This window comes from Lithobates pipiens, unplaced genomic scaffold, assembly GCF_037356315.1.
Source record: "Lithobates pipiens isolate NorthernLeopardFrog02 unplaced genomic scaffold, aLitPip1_a1.2 Scaffold_22, whole genome shotgun sequence".
Taxonomy (NCBI): Eukaryota; Metazoa; Chordata; class Amphibia; order Anura; family Ranidae; genus Lithobates; species Lithobates pipiens.
In genome coordinates this window covers 30403147-30420186 of record NW_027507784.1, presented here as the reverse complement: position 1 = coordinate 30420186, position 17040 = coordinate 30403147, and the positions used below count along the sequence as shown (strand labels likewise).

Genomic DNA, 17040 nt, shown 5'->3' with positions numbered 1-17040 from the left:
CTGCGGCCTGGGCTGTCGTCGTCACGGTGCCTTGAGGATTTTCTGGACCCCTTGGAGTGGACAGGGCTACAATTTAAGAGATCCACGTTAGGCTGGCGAGTGCACTTTTTTTTTATATACTCATGTATAGTTGGTCTCATACCTAATAGAAGTGTGAGGATCTTTGTTGCGAGATGAATGGCTCATTGTGGAGTTGGGCATAAGGATCAGCTGTGGAAATATAGCAAGAAAGGGAAATGGAAAAGGAGTTTTTCCTTTTTTTTTTTTTTTAAAGAACACAATATATATATTTATGGTTCAGAGCCCTATGGCTGGTACGGATAAGGATGACAAACAGGGTTAACATAAACTTACCACTTGAAATGGACCTGAAAGTGTGCCTTGGTCTAACGTACGGTATACCAAAATAAGGGGGCATACCCTAGATAAGAAATGAGGATAAATGAAATGAACATGAAATGAAGTGAAATGAGTACTCTCGTGAGGAGTATAATGGTTTGAAAAATGCCCTAAAAAGGGGGTGGAAGGGTGGGTATCGCGCACAGGAACCGACAAGGAACGCAGCCGAACGGGCTGGTTAAATACCCCTCCGGGCTCCTCCCATAATTTCAGGCCACCATACTGGCCTTCTTATTTATGGTTCAGAGCCCTATGGCCGGTACGGATAAGGATGACAAACAGGGTTAGCATAAACTTACCACTTGAAATGGACCTGAAAGTGTGCCTTGGTCTAACGTATCGTATACCAAAATAAGGGGGCAAAAACATTCAGGTAGGGATTGTGCTTTATTGACTCAACTTAGTTACTGAGTGAGCTTGACGAAGGCCTGGGCCATCTCCACTTGTGGATTGGGAATGTAGCGGGCAAAGCAGGTGGACTTCCATCTGCCCAGCTTTTTGATCACGTGACCAGGGACCCCTTGATGGGAGGCTGTTGAGGCTGCCCCGATACGGAATGAATGTCCGGAGTACTGAGCAGGGTTGAGCTGGAGCATACATAGGAGTATTCTAACATGTTCCATGAACCGGGCAGCATTTAGGGGCTTGGCAAGGAATGGCAGGAGTGGACTAGCATCTGGTTGATCGGCCAGAAGGGACAACAGGCGGGTGAGAGTGGAGACTGGACACCAGCTGTTGTTGGTCTTATAGTAATGAACGTCCGTACCAGAGCCAATCTGTTGTGTTTTGGAGACTGCCAGGTGTAAGATAAAATGGTCTTCGCAACGGACCAGGTGGTGTTTGCGAAGCATGCGTTCTGTGGGGCTGCTACAGGTGAATTCACCTGGCCGTAAGAAGCCGTAGAAGGCCAGATGTATGGCTGCCTGTAAGACTATGCTAGGATGTAGACCAAAAGGTGATGTGGCCAGGACATCTGACATGTTTCTGAAGATGTCTCCTGTGATAGGCAGGCTTTTGGTGCTGATCACTGGCTGGTGCCTCTGGACACCACGCAAGACGGCCCGTACGGCATGGTAAGAGAACAATGAGGGTTCAGTAGGGGTTTGGAGTGACATGAAATGTTGGACACCGGCTAGATACAGCCAGATTGTATTGTGGGATAAAGTGAGTTCTGAGTGGCAGTAGGAGCTAAAGGCCAGGATTTGTTTGATACGGGATGTCTCTGTACCATGGCGTGCCAAAAAACGATTGAAGGCCCTCCAGGCCGTCTGGTAGGCCTTGAGGGTGTTGCGCGAGAGGGAAAGGTTGATGAGGTCCGTTGCTGCTAGAAGGTGTAGGGCTAGTCCAGGGTCAGTTGGGACCAGGCCGGGATAGCTGCTGACATCGGTTCGGCTTCGGGTACCTGTTCAAAAAATGAAACCAGATTAAACCGAGAGAGAGCATCTGCTGCTAAATTGCGTTTACCGGGGATGAAGGAGCAGTAAACATTAAATTGATGTAGTAAGGAGAGCTGGACCAGCCGACGCAGGAAGGACATCACCGCTAGAGACCTAGACCTGCCCTTATTGATAATCTCTGCGGTGGCCAAGTTGTCTGTTGAGAACGCCACGGTTTGACCCGACCAGCTGCGACCCCAGACGTGTGCTGCTGCTACTATAGGGTATAATTCAACAGGGAGGAAGTCTCGGAGAAGCCGGGTATTGCCAGTATTTGGGGAGGCCAGGGAGCTGCAAGCCAGAGGTGGCCAAAAATCGCCGCAAAGCCTGTGGAGGCAGCAGCGTCGGTCACTACCTGGGGTGAAAGGGAAGATACAGAGGGAATAAATAGGGATACGCCATTCCAGGATGACAGTATCCTGGAATGGCGTATCCCTCTCCCACATGGAGAGATCTGCGGCATCAAGACTGAGGACCTGCTCCGGATCGTGCGTGTGGGACAGTAGCACTAGTGGGCGGGACACGAAGGAGCAACCCTGGGGGATGATGCGAATGGCAAAGTTTAACATGCCGAGAAGAGATTGCAACTGTTTCTTGGTGCATGACCGGGAGCGGGTGAAGTCCCTCAGGACGGTCCTGATACAGGTTAGTTTATCCGTGAGGAGGCTGGCCTGCATGGTGTTGGTGTCCAAGATAACCCCGAGAAAAGTGATGGACTGCGCTGGACCATCCACCTTGTGTTCCGCAATAGGGATATTGAGATTACTGAAAACTACCCTCAATCTATCCAAGCCCCTGGAGGTGAGCCGGGTGGCTCAATCAACAGGAAGTCGGCCAGATAGTGTATAACTTCCTGACATCGGGCTACGTGTAGCAGGACCCACGTAAGTGACTGAGCAAATGTGTCAAAGAGCCAGGGACTGCTTTTAGATCCTAAGGTCAACTTGGTAGCAAAATAATAGAGCTCCCTCCACTTGATGCCGTGCCAGCACCAAAGGGACGGGTGGATGGGGAGGAGCTTGAAAGCATCCGCGATATAGGCTTTAGAAAGCCAGGTGCCCATGCCTGTCTTGAGTATGGCCTGGATAGCCATGTCTACGGAGGCATATTTGAGCGAGAACTCCTCGGAGGGGGTGAGGGAATTAAGACTGGGGATAGGAGAGGAATGAGGCACTGACAAGTCGTACACCAATCTCAATTTATTTGAAAATTTACCCTTAACAAGCCCGATAGGGCTGACTCTCCAGGTGTTGAAGGGGGGCTGGGTGAAAGGGCCTATTATAAAGTCCCGATCTAGCTCGGCTTACCGGAGCTGGTCTATGGCTGGTTCATCAAAGGCCGCTGACCGTAGGTTCCGGCACTCATACGTAACATGGGGGAAAGATATGAGACCCGTATGGAAGCCTTGGGTGAAGCCTTGAACAAGGTAGATGGACAGCATTGGAGTGGGGTGAGCCGCCAGGTAGAAGCTGAACCAAGAAATGTCGACCCGGCTTAGTCATGTCTTTTTAAGTTGTTTCACCTCGCAGATGAGTCTAGGGTGAGCCCTTTGGCACAGGGTGCAGATATGGAGCAGCCGGCATTGGCTGAAGTTGCACGAGCCATAATTGTAGTTGTTACAGATTGCCGCACCTCCTACGGTTTTGACCGGATGCCCAAACTTATCTAGCTGAGGTAGGCGTGCGGGGGCCTGTTGGCCCTGAGCAGTACCCGAGGTTGAAGGATTTTCTGAGGGGCGAACTGCTGTTGAGTTGGCACACCAGGTGGCATCGTGGGTGGCTGACTGGCAAATTGCGCAAAGGGGAGAACGTAGGCCCGCGAAGTGGCGGCAGAACAACTCAGTGTCCATGATGCTCCAGTCAGTAGGCATCTGAAATTGTAGGAGTCTAGCGGCTGCTTTGGCAGAGAAAGAGCGGTGGTAGTCGTAAAACCCAAAGCCACCGTATTTGTAGCCCAGATCTACAACTGTGTGGAGGTACTGGTCCAGCTCCTCCCTCCTGCTGGGGGAGGCTGAGCAGACAACATCCTTCAATATGTCAAAGGCCAAGGTGAACTCTATAACTGAAAGTTTTCTGTCCAGCCTGGGGTCTCTGGCCTTGAGGACCACTGACACATCCCCCCATGTGTACGCCTTGTTCTCCGCGAGATCATGGGTGGAGTTGAGCAAGGAAGCGAGATTGACATCCTTGCCCTCCAGGATGTCCTTCCTGACGTTGGCCGGGACCAGATGGGAAGGGTAGACCACGGTCCCGCCTCCTGTGGTACCTGTGAGAGGAACAGCCACTGCCTGAGTTGTTGGTCCGGGAGAAGAGACGGGCAGGGGAGTCTCCAGGAGAGCCACCCTATTTTGGACCTCAGAAACTGAGGTAGCCAGGGAAGACACTAGGGCATGGAGTTGCGTGATGGAAGAGGCGATAGAATCCAGGGAGGCCTGCTGGATACTGGGACCTGCCATGGCTGGAGGTTGAAAGAGGAGCTTGAAGAGCTCGGCCTTCCTAGCAGTCGCAGGGAAGGGTACACCTCTACGCCTCAACTCTGCCGCCAGCCTAGGAATGGTCCATGCCCTAGGGGACCGCAGGCTGCCACTCTCTGAAACTGGGGATGGGGACAACGGGGCTGTGAGATCCCCACTGCCGGCCAGAGACATGATGGTGTAGTCCAGGCCTGGGCGAATCAACTTGTCTTCGGGGTTGGATTTTCCTCTGAGCGGAACCTATTCAGGGTGACATGGATTACAAGACTCGCTGGTGATCTCAGATGGTATACATACCATCATATAACCACATATAACGAAGAGGAGGTGCACTCCTGCTTACATGTGCCTCCTCCCCCCCCTATTTTTTTTTCCCTTACCTAAGGAGGCACCATCCAAACAGGTGCAGGGTGGACCTACTGTGACTTGACTGACCTAAGAACATGAAAGTAAAACTTGTTGAGAGTTCCACACCTGTTTTCACACAACTAGCTGAAATAGTGACTTAGGTGAGGTGATGTGTTTTTTTTTGTTTTGTTTTTTAAATGAAATGAAATGAAAATGAAATGAGACGAACAAACAAAAATGAAATGTTGCCTTTAAGTGAGAAATCTGCCATGACAGAGGCGCGACTCGATCGTGTCGCCGACGCAACTGACAACGAGCCGGACTCCGGAGCATGTACTGAAATGAGGCAATTAGTGAAATGAGGCCAAATGAGCAAGGCCGCTCGGCTAGAACCTGAACATTGCGAAGCAACTGGGTTCGAACCGGGGTGCAGGAGGTGACAGTGAAATGAGTGAGCCCGCCATGACAGAGGCCCGGATCGCCATGCCGTAACTTTGCGACCGAGCACGAAACGGGCTCTGGAGCATGTACTGAAATGAGGCCTGTCCTGGGGCACGCCGAGACGAATTAGTGCACAGGTGTGACTATTTGTGTCGGAGCGTGGTAGGTGAAACGAAATGATACCCATGACAAAGACAAGAATCAGTGAATGCGCCCATGATTCGACAAATAAACCCTGTCTCTGGAGCATGTACTGAAATGAGGCCAAGCAGCTGGGCACACCGGAACAAATCGGTGCATTTAACTGCAACAGGATTCGAATCGGAGCGTAATAAGTGACAAGAAATGATATGCCATGACAGAGACCGGAATCAGCGACTGGCCAACGATTCGACAAAGAATCCGTCTCTGGAGCATGTACATAAATTAGGCCAAACAACTGGGCGCACCGAGGCGAATTGGTGCATTGCTGAAATGCGACTGGATTCATAACGGAGCGTAATAAGTGACCAGAAATGATATGCCATGACAAAGACAAGAATCCGAGTTGTGCCTGAACCTGCCAATGATTCTCTCTCTGGAGCATGTACTGAAATGAGGCCGATAACTGGAGCACACCAGAGCGAATCGGTGCATCGGGGATGCGACTAGATTCGAATCGGAGCGCAACTCGTGACAGAAATGAATGAAATGATTTGAAATGATCCGGTTTGATTAGAACTTTGGACATGGTGAGCAATTGTTTTCAGAATTTTGAAATGATCCGAACGATTCTGGGCGTTTGGTAGAGACCAGTGATTCGGTCCGCATAACGAAATTTCTGTGAAATGAATGCTCAACGTGGTGTCACGGACAAGTGACAACGACTTCTTTCAAGAAGCTAAGGAGCAACCAATGTTTCGTGGTAACGAATGTGTGCGACAAGATCGGAATACGTTTGTGAAATGTTAGTGAGTGATTCGTGAGTTCAAAGTATCACAGTTTAGTGACATAATAACATGAAATGAGAAATGGGAGCCGAAGCCCTACCTGCGACAGCCGGACCAAATGCGTTGAAAAACAACGGCAAGTTTCGAGTATTGCGACACTCAGGCGAGGATAATACACGAATGCTCACAAAGACAAAACAGACTCGTAACACGGACACGAAGACGAGACTTAACGAACACGGGAACTCACGGACACTGAACTCACTCTAACGAACGGTCTCGAATAGTCGGCCCTAGATCTCTGAGCTCCTCCCATAATTTCAGGCCACCATACGGGCCTTCTTATATATATATATATATATATATATATATATATATTAGTAAAAGAATATCTACCACAGAGCAGCGTCAGAGAAACCTAGCAGGGCACAGGCGAGGAGACTCTGACAGCTAACCCTGATGCTGACCTTAAATACCCTCTAGGTGGGAGGGCTAATCCCATGAATCACCACTGAGAGTTCATTTTTTTTGGGGGGGTAGAAAGGGCAAAACTGGCCTTTTTTTCCAGAAACCAAGATTGGCGCTGCATTGCCGAGTGGTCGCGCATGCAAAGAAGAGGCGACGCCGAATGATATGGAGAACTGACAGGTGGACCTCCACCTCGCCCCGGATCGTGCATGCGCAATATGACAGCGAGGACGCCGGCCACCGCTGTTCCTTCTGCCAGGCATTTCTGAAATAGGGGAAGACAAGGCACCTGCAGCCCACCTGCTGTACAAGGATCAAGAAAAATGATAAAATGGGAGCATGATGAGATAAAGACATCAGTCGGGCCAGAATCAAGCAGACCAGGTAAAAATAGAAAACTTTTTTTTCTACTCCACTTTCTTTGCTGCCATGATAGAGGCCCTGACTTTGTTTACTTGATAATAGAATATTTACATTTCAGATTGCTCAGTAAACAAGGATCTAGTGTTACCTCTTCATCCAGAAATGGAACTGTTACCAAGTAGAGATGAATTTTATACTCTCTCTTTTCTCGATCTTCCATGCATAAGATCCTGAAGTACATTAATACATTTCCATGAACTTTGGTCATTTTACCCCAAATCTTTTGTATGGCACCCCACAACGAAAATACAGGTTTTTCCACAACCAGATAAAAAGGTTCAATTTTTGACGGTGTTTCCAAGAGTATATTTCCATCTACGAAGTGTGCACATTTGATCAAATGGTCCTCCTTAGTTATTCCTGCCACAGATAAAACATTACTACATGTCAGGATAGCGGCAAAATGTTCATATTTACTTCACCTATAACAGGAACTTCATAGATTTCTAGGTTCAGAATGTGACACCTGAAATATTTAAACAGTTACCATTTTTAAGCTTCCACTTTGGGATTGAGCCTAGGTTCACATTGGAGCGGTTTTGAAATTGTGTGAGTGCAGATGAACTTGCACAATTTCAACCAGGGACTGCAGTCCGAATTCGCAAGGCGATTTGACAGACATCTGTGCGAGTTCCTGCCCACTTCCCAAAGTCGCCAAAAGTAGTACAGAAACTACTTTTGAGAATCGGTGCAGCGTTGCAAAGTCAGCATTGCACAGATTCGGACGGTGCCATTAACAGCAATAGCTGCCGATTTGCATGCCAAATCGCATCAATGTGAATCTAGGCAGAAAGTAATTGGAATTCAATAGTAGTCAAATTCAGCTGGACTTCTTCTGTAATATTTCATTGCTGATCCAAGCCACTTCTTCAGTTCTGAGTGTCAAAAAATTACCCCAGCATATCACACCTCCCCCCATCATGTTATTAGACAATTAAAATGATACTAAACCCATTTCAACACGTTTTGTCATATGGGTAGGAAAAAATTACATACAATGCTGTGAAAAGGTATTTTTGCTCTTGCTCTACCGATCGCGGCGATACCTCACATGTGTGGTTTGGCCACCGTTTTCATATGCGGGCGCTACTCACGTATGCGCTCACTTCTGTGCGCAAGCTCGTCGTGACGGGGTGTTTTTAAAAACCTTTTTTTTTATTATTTCTTTTAATTGATTTTATTTATTTTTACACTGTTTAAAAAAAAAAAGGATCACTTTTATTCCTATTACAAAGAATGTAAACATCCCTTGTAATAGAAAAAAGCATGACAGGTCCTCTTAACCACTACAGCCCCGGACCAAAAAACACCTTAATGCGGGAGTCCGCCGGGACTCCGCGTTTTTTTTTTTAAAAGCCAGCAGCTACAAATACTGCAGCTGCTGACTTTTAAAATAGTGACACTTACCTGTCCAGCGTGCCCGCGATGTCGGCACCCGAAGCCGATCTCTAGATCGTCTCTCGGGTCCTGTCTCCGCCATCTTGGGTATGGGAATCAGGAAATGGAGCCTTTCGGCTTCATTTCCCGGTTCCCTTCTGCGCATGCGCGAGTCGCACTGCGCAATAAGGACGGTCCCCGCTGCCTCTGGGATCTGTGTGTTTCCCAGCAGGCAGCGGGGCACTTGCGGAAAGGGGCGGGCACTTGCGGAAAGGGGCGTAATCTACGCCCCTTTCCGCAGAGAGCTATCCCGGAAGTGGGTGCAGATACCTGTACTGTACAGGTATCTGCACCCCCCTCCCCCCTGAAAGGTGCCAATTGTGGCGCCGGAGGGGGGGAGGGTTCCGATGAGCGGAAGGTCAACTTCAGGGTGGACCTCCGCTTTAAGGACCAGAGGTCTTTTTCCAATTTCGCACTGCGCTGTTTTAACTGGTAATTGCGCGGTCATGCAATATAGCACCCATACGAAATTTGCGTCCTTTTCTTCCCACAAATAGAGCTTTCTTTTGATGGTATTTGATTGCCTCTGCGATTTTTATTTTTTGCGATATAAATGGAAAAAGAGCGAAAATTTGGAAAAAAAAAAGATATTTTCTTCTTTTTGTTATAAGAAAAATCAAATAAACTAAATTTTAGTCATACATTGAGGGCAAAATTTATTCAGCCACATGTCTTTAGTAAAAAAAATGTCAATAAGCGTATATTTTTTTGGTTTGCGAAAAAGTTATAGCGTCTACAAACTAGAGTACATTTTCTGGAATTTACACAGCTTTTAATTTATGACTGCCTATCTCATTTCTTGAGGTGCTAAAATGGCAGGGCAGTACAAACCCCCCAAATGACCCCATTTTGGAAAGTAGACACCCCAAGGAAATTTCTGAGGGGCATGTTGAGCCCATTGAATATTTTTTTTTTTGTCCTAAGGGATTGAATAATGACAAAAAAAAAAAATTTTTTACAAAAAGTTGTCACTAAATGATATATTGCTCACACATGTCATTGTTATATGTGGAATTGCACCCCAAAATATATTTCGCTACTTCTCCCGAGTATGGGGATACCACATGTGTGGGACTTTTTGGGAGTCTAGTTGCGCATGGCACCCCGAAAACCAATCACCACCCTCAGGATTTCTAAGGGTGCAAATTTTTGATTTCACTTCTCACTACCTATCACAGTTTCAAAGGCCATAAAATGAAAAAATAGCACAAAACCCCCCAAAATGACCCCATTTTGGAAAGTAGACACCCCAAGCTATTTACTGAGAGGCATGTTGAGTCCATGGAATATTTTATATTTTGCCACAAGTTGCGGGAATATTACAAACTTTTTTTTTTTTTTGCACAAAGTTGTCACTAAATGATATATTGCTCACACATGCTATGGGCATAAGTCAAATTACACCCCAAAATAAATTCTACTGCTTCTCCCGAGTACGGGGATACCACATGTGGGGGACTTTTTGGGAGCCTAGCCATGTACGGGACCCCGAAAACCAAGCACTGCCTTCCGGATTTAAATATAAAATGCTGCCAAAAAAACTGTGGGACCAGGCCTGACTCTGCGATCGCTGCAGTTATGTGTTTAGTGTTTTGTAAGTGACAGTGATCGATCGATACTGCACTTGGGTGGGCTGGGCAGAGGGGCAAAACACAGGTGCCAGCAGGTATCTGGGCTGATCCCGCTAACAATGCGTTTTTTTGGAACCCTAAACTGCTGGGGACGCTAGTATAGATCTGATCAGATCAGATATTGATCTGTTCAGATTCTATACCACTACGGGAGGTTTATGCTTTGCGTGTGGGTGTTAGCGGTACTGGCACTAACCTAGCGCTGCCTGGGGCGACGCAGACCCTGACCCTAAAACCTAGTTGATATCACCCGCCGGGTGATCAGGGGGTTAAACCTTTATTGGGTAATAAATGGTGGGTGCCCTGATGCTATAAAAAGAAAACTAACCAGAGTCACCCGTAACACTTATACAGTGATCAATGGTGAAAGGGTTAACTAGGGGCAATCAGGGGGTTCAAATTTTTATTAGGTAGTATATGGAGTCCCTGGCGCTATATAAAAACCTAACGGGGAATCTAAATAACTAACTGGCTAACCAGCGTCACCAGTGACACTTGTACTGTGATCGCTGGTGAAAGGGTTAACTAGGGGCAATCAGGGGTTTAAAACCATTATTGGGTAGTATATCGGGGTACCTAGCGCTATAAAAACCTGGCGGTGAACCTAAAAAAATAACTAGCTACCTAGCGACACTAGCGACACTAATGCAGCGATCAGAAAAATGATCGCTTAGTGACACTGGCAAAAGGGGATGAAAGGGTTAACTAAAGGCAATCAGGGGGTTAAAACCATTATTGGGTAGTATATCGGGGTACCTAGCGCTATAAAAACCTGGCGGTGAACCTAAAAAAAAACTAGCTACCTAGCGACACTAGCGACACTAATGCAGCGATCAGAAAAATGATCGCTTAGTGACACTGGCAAAAGGGGGTAAAAGGGTTAACTAGGGGCAATCAGGGGGTTAAAACCATTATTGGGTAGTATATCGGGGTACCTAGCGCTATAAAAACCAGGCGGTGAACTTCAAAAAATAACTAGCTACCTAGCGACAGTAGCGACACTTATGCAGTGATCAGAAAAATGATCGCTTAGTGACACTGGCATAAGGGGGTGAAAGGGTTAACTAGGGGCAATCAGGGGGTTAAAACCATTATTGGGTAGTATATCGGGGTACCTAGCGATATAAAAACCTGGCGGTGAACCTAAAAAAATAACTAGCTACCTAGCGACAATTGCGACGCTAATGCAGCGATCAGAAAAATTATCGCTTAGTAACACTGGCAAAAGGGGGTGAAAGGGTTAACTCTAGGGGCAATCAGGGGGTTAAATCTTTATTGGGGGGTGATAGGGGGCTACCCTGGACCTAACACTAACTGCCCTGACAGTTTTTACTGTTACAACTGACACTGAATGCATTGATCAGTAAAGAAATGATCAATGCAATCAGTGACACTGTGACTGGGGGGGGGGGGGGGGGGGGGTTTGTGTGCCTGTGTCTACCTACATGTCAGTGTAGTGTTGGTGCACACTTACTTCTAGTCTTCTCCTCGTAGTCCGGTCAAAAAGACCGCCCTGAGGAGAATGACATCACTTCCTCCTTCCTATGTAAACAATACATATTGGCCAGGAGCGATCCAGAGGGGGTGGCAAGAAACCAACGGCCATCCCCTCATCACGGATCGCTCCTGGAGCGAACCGGACCGCCGTATCCAGCGGGAGGGGGTCCGATCGGACCCCCCACCTGCTGGAAGGCAGGCACGAACATGTACGTGCTTGTACCTGCCTGTGCCATTGCGATGACGTACAATGGCAATACGGCGGTCCTTAAGTGGTTAAATATGAGATCTGGGGTCAAAAAGTCCTCAGATCTCATATTTGGACTAAAATGCAACAAAAAAAAAAAAGAAAAAAATGACATTTAAAAAAAATATACACTTAAGAGGTATGGGCGGAAGTGACGTTTTGACGTCGCTTCCGTCCTCCTATGGTATAGAGATGAGTGGGGGCCATCTTAGCCTCACTCGTCTCCATACCCAGCTAGCAAAAGGACCCGATCGCCTCCGCCGCTACCGACGGCTCCGGTAAGCGGCGGAAGGTGCGGGAGGGCGGCGGGAGGGGGGTGGCACCTCTCCCGCCGCCAATAGCGGTGATCTCACGGCGAATCCGCCACGGAGACCACCGTTATCGTACAGCCGACCGGCGCCTGAAGAGATGGATATCTCGGTTGTGGCAGCAGCTGCTGCCGTTACCGAGATATCCCTCTTCAAAAATAGGACGTACATCGTTGATGCGCTGGTCGGTAAGTGGTTAATCAGTGTTATACAAATGCACTGATCAATATATGTCACTGGCAGGGAAGGGGTTAACACTAGCGGCAAACAAGGGGTTAAATGTGTTCCCTGGGTGTGTTCTAAATGTAGGGAGGGTGGGCTACCTGATAGAAGACAGAGATCGCTGTTCCTGATCACTGGGAACAGCAGATCTCTGACTTCTCTCCTGACAGAACAGGAATTTGCTTTGTTTACACTTTTAGATCCCTGTTCTGCCTCTGTATACCGTGATCGCGGGTTGCCAGAGGACATTGAGTGCGCCAGACCTGTGGGCGGGCTCCAGCGGCTCACAGCTGGAGTGTGTGCGTGTCATCCGCTTTATCACATGCAAACCGCCATAGGTGTACGTCGGTGGTTTTTCTTTTTCTTTTTGTTTTCTTGATTTTAACCTCTTCGCGCCCACCCTATAGCCGAATGACGGGCAAACACAGATCGCTGTAAACGGCCAATCACAGCGGCCGTTTACAGCACGATCGGCGTGTCCAATGGGAGATGATCTCATATGTAAACATATGAGATCATCTCTCAGCGCCGCTCTCCCTCCTCACACAGACAGAGTGTGAGAGGGGAGAGATGAACGGCTGCAGCGGCCGTCAGTGTAAAAAAAAAAAAAAAAGTTAAAAAAAGTGACATCCTCCCCCAGTGGCATCCTGCCCCAGTGCCATCCACCCCAGTGCCATCCTGCCCCAGTGCCATCCACCCCAGTGCCATCCACCTGTTAGTGCTATCTGTCCCCAGTGCCACCTGTTGTCAGTGCCATTTGTCCCCAGTACCATCTGTCATCAGTGCCACGTATAAGTGCCACATGTCATCAGTGCCACATGTCATCAGTGCCACATAGTGCCATCTGTCATCAGTGCCACATATTAGTGCCATCTGTCATCAGTGCCATTTGTCATCAGTGCCACCTGTCAGTGTCACGTGCCATCTGTTGTCAGTGTCACGTGTCATCAATGCAACTTATCAGTGCCATCTGTCATCAGTGTCACGCATCATCGGTGCCACGTATTAGTGCCATCTGTCATCGGTGGCACGTATTAGTGCCACGTATTAGTACCATCTGTCATCAGTGCCACGTATTAGTGCCACGTGTCTTCAGTGCCACGTATTAGTGCCACGTGTCATCAGTGCCACGTATTAGTGCCACCTGTCATCAGTGCCGCATATTAGTGCCATCTGTCATCAGTGCCACGTGTCATCAGTGCCACGTATAAGTGTCATCATTACCACGTATCAGTGCCATCTGTCATCAGTGCCATGTGTCATTGTTCTGGTGCTCCAGGGCCTTCAAAAGTGTAATAAGTAGTCAACAAGTTAGATGTGTAATTTATGCTCCTAGAACACGTGATGGCGCTCCCTGCATGTTGGGCCTCTCTATGTGGCCAGGCTGTGAAAAAGTCCCACACATGTGGTATTGTAATACTCAGGAGGAGTAGCAGATTTTTTTTGGGGGTGTCATTTGTGGTATACACATGCCATGTGAGAGAAATAACCTATTACAATGACAATTTTGTGGAAAAAAATAAAAAAATGAAAAATCTTAATTTTGCAAAGAATTGTGGGAAAAAAATGACAACATCAAAAAGCTCACCATGCCTCTTACTAAATACCTTGGAATGTCTACTTTCCAAAAAGGGGTCATTTGGGGGGTATTTGTACTTTCCTGACTTGTTCGGGTCACAAGAGGCGAGATAGGCCACCAGTACATCAGGTGTGATCAATTTTGTGCGATTCGCACCACAGTTTGTATACTTTCTAACTTTCACAAAGACCAAATAATATCCACTAATTTGGGTTATTTTTTACCAAAGATATGTAGCAGTATAAATTGTGCCCAAAATTTATGAAGAAAAATTAATAATTTGCATAATTCTGTCACAGAAACAAAGAAATATGCGTTTTTTTTTCAAAATTTTCGGTCTTTTTTCATTTATAGCGCAAAAAATAAAAACCCCAGAGGTGATCAAATACCACCAAAAGAAAGCTCTATTTGTGGGAAAAAAAAGGACAAAAAATTCATGTGGGTACAGTGTTGCATGATTGAGTAATTGTCATTCAAAATGTGAGAGCACCGAAAGCTGAAAATTGGTCTGGGCAGGAAGGGTGTTTAAGTGCCCAGTAAGTAAGTGGTTAAATGCAACAATTTTGTTTATGTATTTTCCTTGTAACGCCATGTGCCTAACAAGGATTTATTCCTTTTATTGATATTTAATAAACACAAATTTTGTACCTTCCAACAAGTCTCATCTCTGTCCAATTAACCACTTTATTGCCCTGGTTGGGAGCTTTACACCCTCCAGATGCAAAGTTTTTTCTTTATATGCATTTTGGTTAGAGGACTGAAAACCTAACGGTGGTAGAAACATTGGATTGATTTCTAACAATTAAAATTTACCCCCATTGTTTTTCTTATTACACACAGGACATGGTTCCAGTAATCCATATCCTTATGCCGCGTACACATGATCAAACAAGCGGGTGGAAAAGTCCGGCAAACTCAAGTCCGCCGGACAATCCCCCCATGTGTAGCCTCCGGCATACTTTTTTGACCCGAAAGTACGGCGGACTTAGAATGTCGTGTTGCACTCCAATCTTCCCGCCGGACTCGCATTCCGGGGACAACCCGGCCGTGTGTATGCCAGTCCGCCGTACTTTTGAAATGAGCGGACTTTTCCCGCCCGGAGAAAAGTCCGCTCATTTCGAGCAGGTCTCCAGGTAGGCGGGGCCCGCGAAGGAGACGTCTGGCCGCCTGGTAGGGACTTAAAGGGGAACCCAACGCCGAAAAAAAAATCGGCATGGGGGCCCCCCCCAAGTCCACAACAGACCCTTGTCCGAGCACGCTACCCGGCCGGCCAGGAAAGGGGGGGCGAGCGAGCACCCCCCCCCCTGCTGAGCCGAGCCAGGCCGCGTGCCCTCAACATGGGGGGGTGCCTTGGGGAAGGGGGGGCTGCGTGGCCCCCCCACCCCAAAGCACCTTGTCCCCATGTTGATGAGGACAAGGGCCTCTTCCCGACAACCCTGGCCGTTGGTTGTCGGGGTCTGCGGGCGGGGGGCTTATCGGGAATCCGGGAGCCCCCTTTAGTAAGGGGGCCCCCGGATACCGGCCCCCCACCCTATGTGAATGAGTATGGGGTACAATGTACCCCTACCCATTCACCTGTAAAATAAAAGTACAAAAAAAACACAACACACGAGATAAAATACTTTATTGCACAGCTCCGGGGGTCTTCCGTCTTCGGGGGTCTTCTCGCCGGACTCCTCCGCTATCTTCTTGTAGCTCTTTTGCTAGCGGAGGAGCCCGGCTTTCTTCCTCGTCGCCGGCCTCTTCTTCCGACTTCGGGGGTCTTGTCCCCCTCTTCGGTTCTTCTGCCGGGCCACCGCGCCTTCTTCTAGCTCTTTTACAGGCGGTGGCCCGGTCTTCTGTCGCCGCCGCCGCCTTCCGTTCTTCTCTTCTTCTTCTTCAGATGTTGCCTTACCGAGTCCTCTGCTCACAATGACAGGGAACGGGCACGCGGCGACCTATATAGGGACAAGGGGCGGGGTCTTCGGTGGATGTCACATGGGTTGATGTCACATGGGTTGATGTCACATGGCGACAGTCCCAGCATCCTCCGGGACTGTGACATCGTAAGGGGGCGGGGTCACCATGAGGACTCAGCGAGGCAACATCTGAAGAAGAAGAAGAAGAAGAAGAAGAAGAGAAGGACAGAAGAACGGAAGGCGGCGGCCGCGACAGAAGACCGGGCCACCACCTGTAAAAGAGCTAGAAGAAGGCGCGGTGGCCCGGCAGAAGAACCGAAGAGGGGGACAAGACCCCCGAAGTCGGAAGAAGAGGCCGGCGGCGAGGAAGAAAGCCGGGCTCCTCCGCTAGCAAAAGAGCTACAAGAAGATAGCGGAGGAGTCCAGCGAGAAGACCCCCGGAGCTGTGCAATAAAGTATTTTATCTCGTGTGTTGTGGTTTTTTTGTACTTTTATTTTACAGGTGAATGGGTAGAGGTACATTGTACCCCATACTCATTCACATAGGGTGGGGGGCCGGTATCTGGGGGCCCCCTTACTAAAGGGGGCTCCCGGATTCCGATAAGCCCCCCGTCCGCAGACCCCGACAACCAACGGCCAGGGTTGTCGGGAAGAGGCCCTTGTCCTCATCAACATGGGGACAAGGTGCTTTGGGGTGGGGGGGCCACGCGGCCCCCCTTCCCCAAGGCACCCCCCCATGTTGAGGGCACGTGGCCTGGTACGGCTCAGGAGGGGGGGCGCTCGCTCGCCCACCCTTTCCTGGCCGGCCGGGTAGCGTGCTCGGACAAGGGTCTATTGTGGATTTGGGGGGGACCCCCACGCCGATTTTTTTTTCGGCGTTGGGGTTCCCCTTTAAGTCCATACCAGGCGGCGGGGCCAGCGACGTCTCCTTCACGGGCCCCGCCTACCTAGAGACGCGCTCAAAATGAGCGGACTTTCCTCCGCGTGTGTGGGCGAGTCCGTTCATTTGAAAAGTAGGGCGGATAGTACGGCGGACTTAGTACGCCATATTAATCCGCTGAAAAAGTGCCGTGTGTGGGCAAGTAGCCCGTTCGGATGTCCGACGGACAGTCTGGTGGGAAGTCCGCCAGACTAAGTACGTCGGACAGACCGCTACGTGTGTACGCGGCTTTAGTCTGCTTGTCTTCTTTTTTGTGCATCATCTTTAGAAGAGGTTTCCTTCTGGGACGACAGCCATGCAGACCAATTTGATGCAGTGTGCGGGGTATGGTCTGAGCATTGACAGGCTGACCCCCCACCCCTTC

General features: G+C 48.7%; 1 protein-coding gene across 3 annotated transcripts in view; it reads right to left on the bottom strand.

Annotated features, from left to right (window-relative positions):
• The window catches only part of LOC143923518 (NACHT, LRR and PYD domains-containing protein 1a allele 5-like), a 182523-nt gene that overhangs the window by 90654 nt on the left and 74829 nt on the right, over positions 1-17040 (bottom strand). For all 3 annotated transcript variants that reach the window (XM_077447239.1, XM_077447238.1, XM_077447237.1), the window contains exon 5: positions 7006-7277. In XM_077447239.1, coding sequence (XP_077303365.1) covers positions 7006-7277 — 272 coding nt within the window. The remainder of the gene's footprint in view (positions 1-7005; positions 7278-17040) is intronic.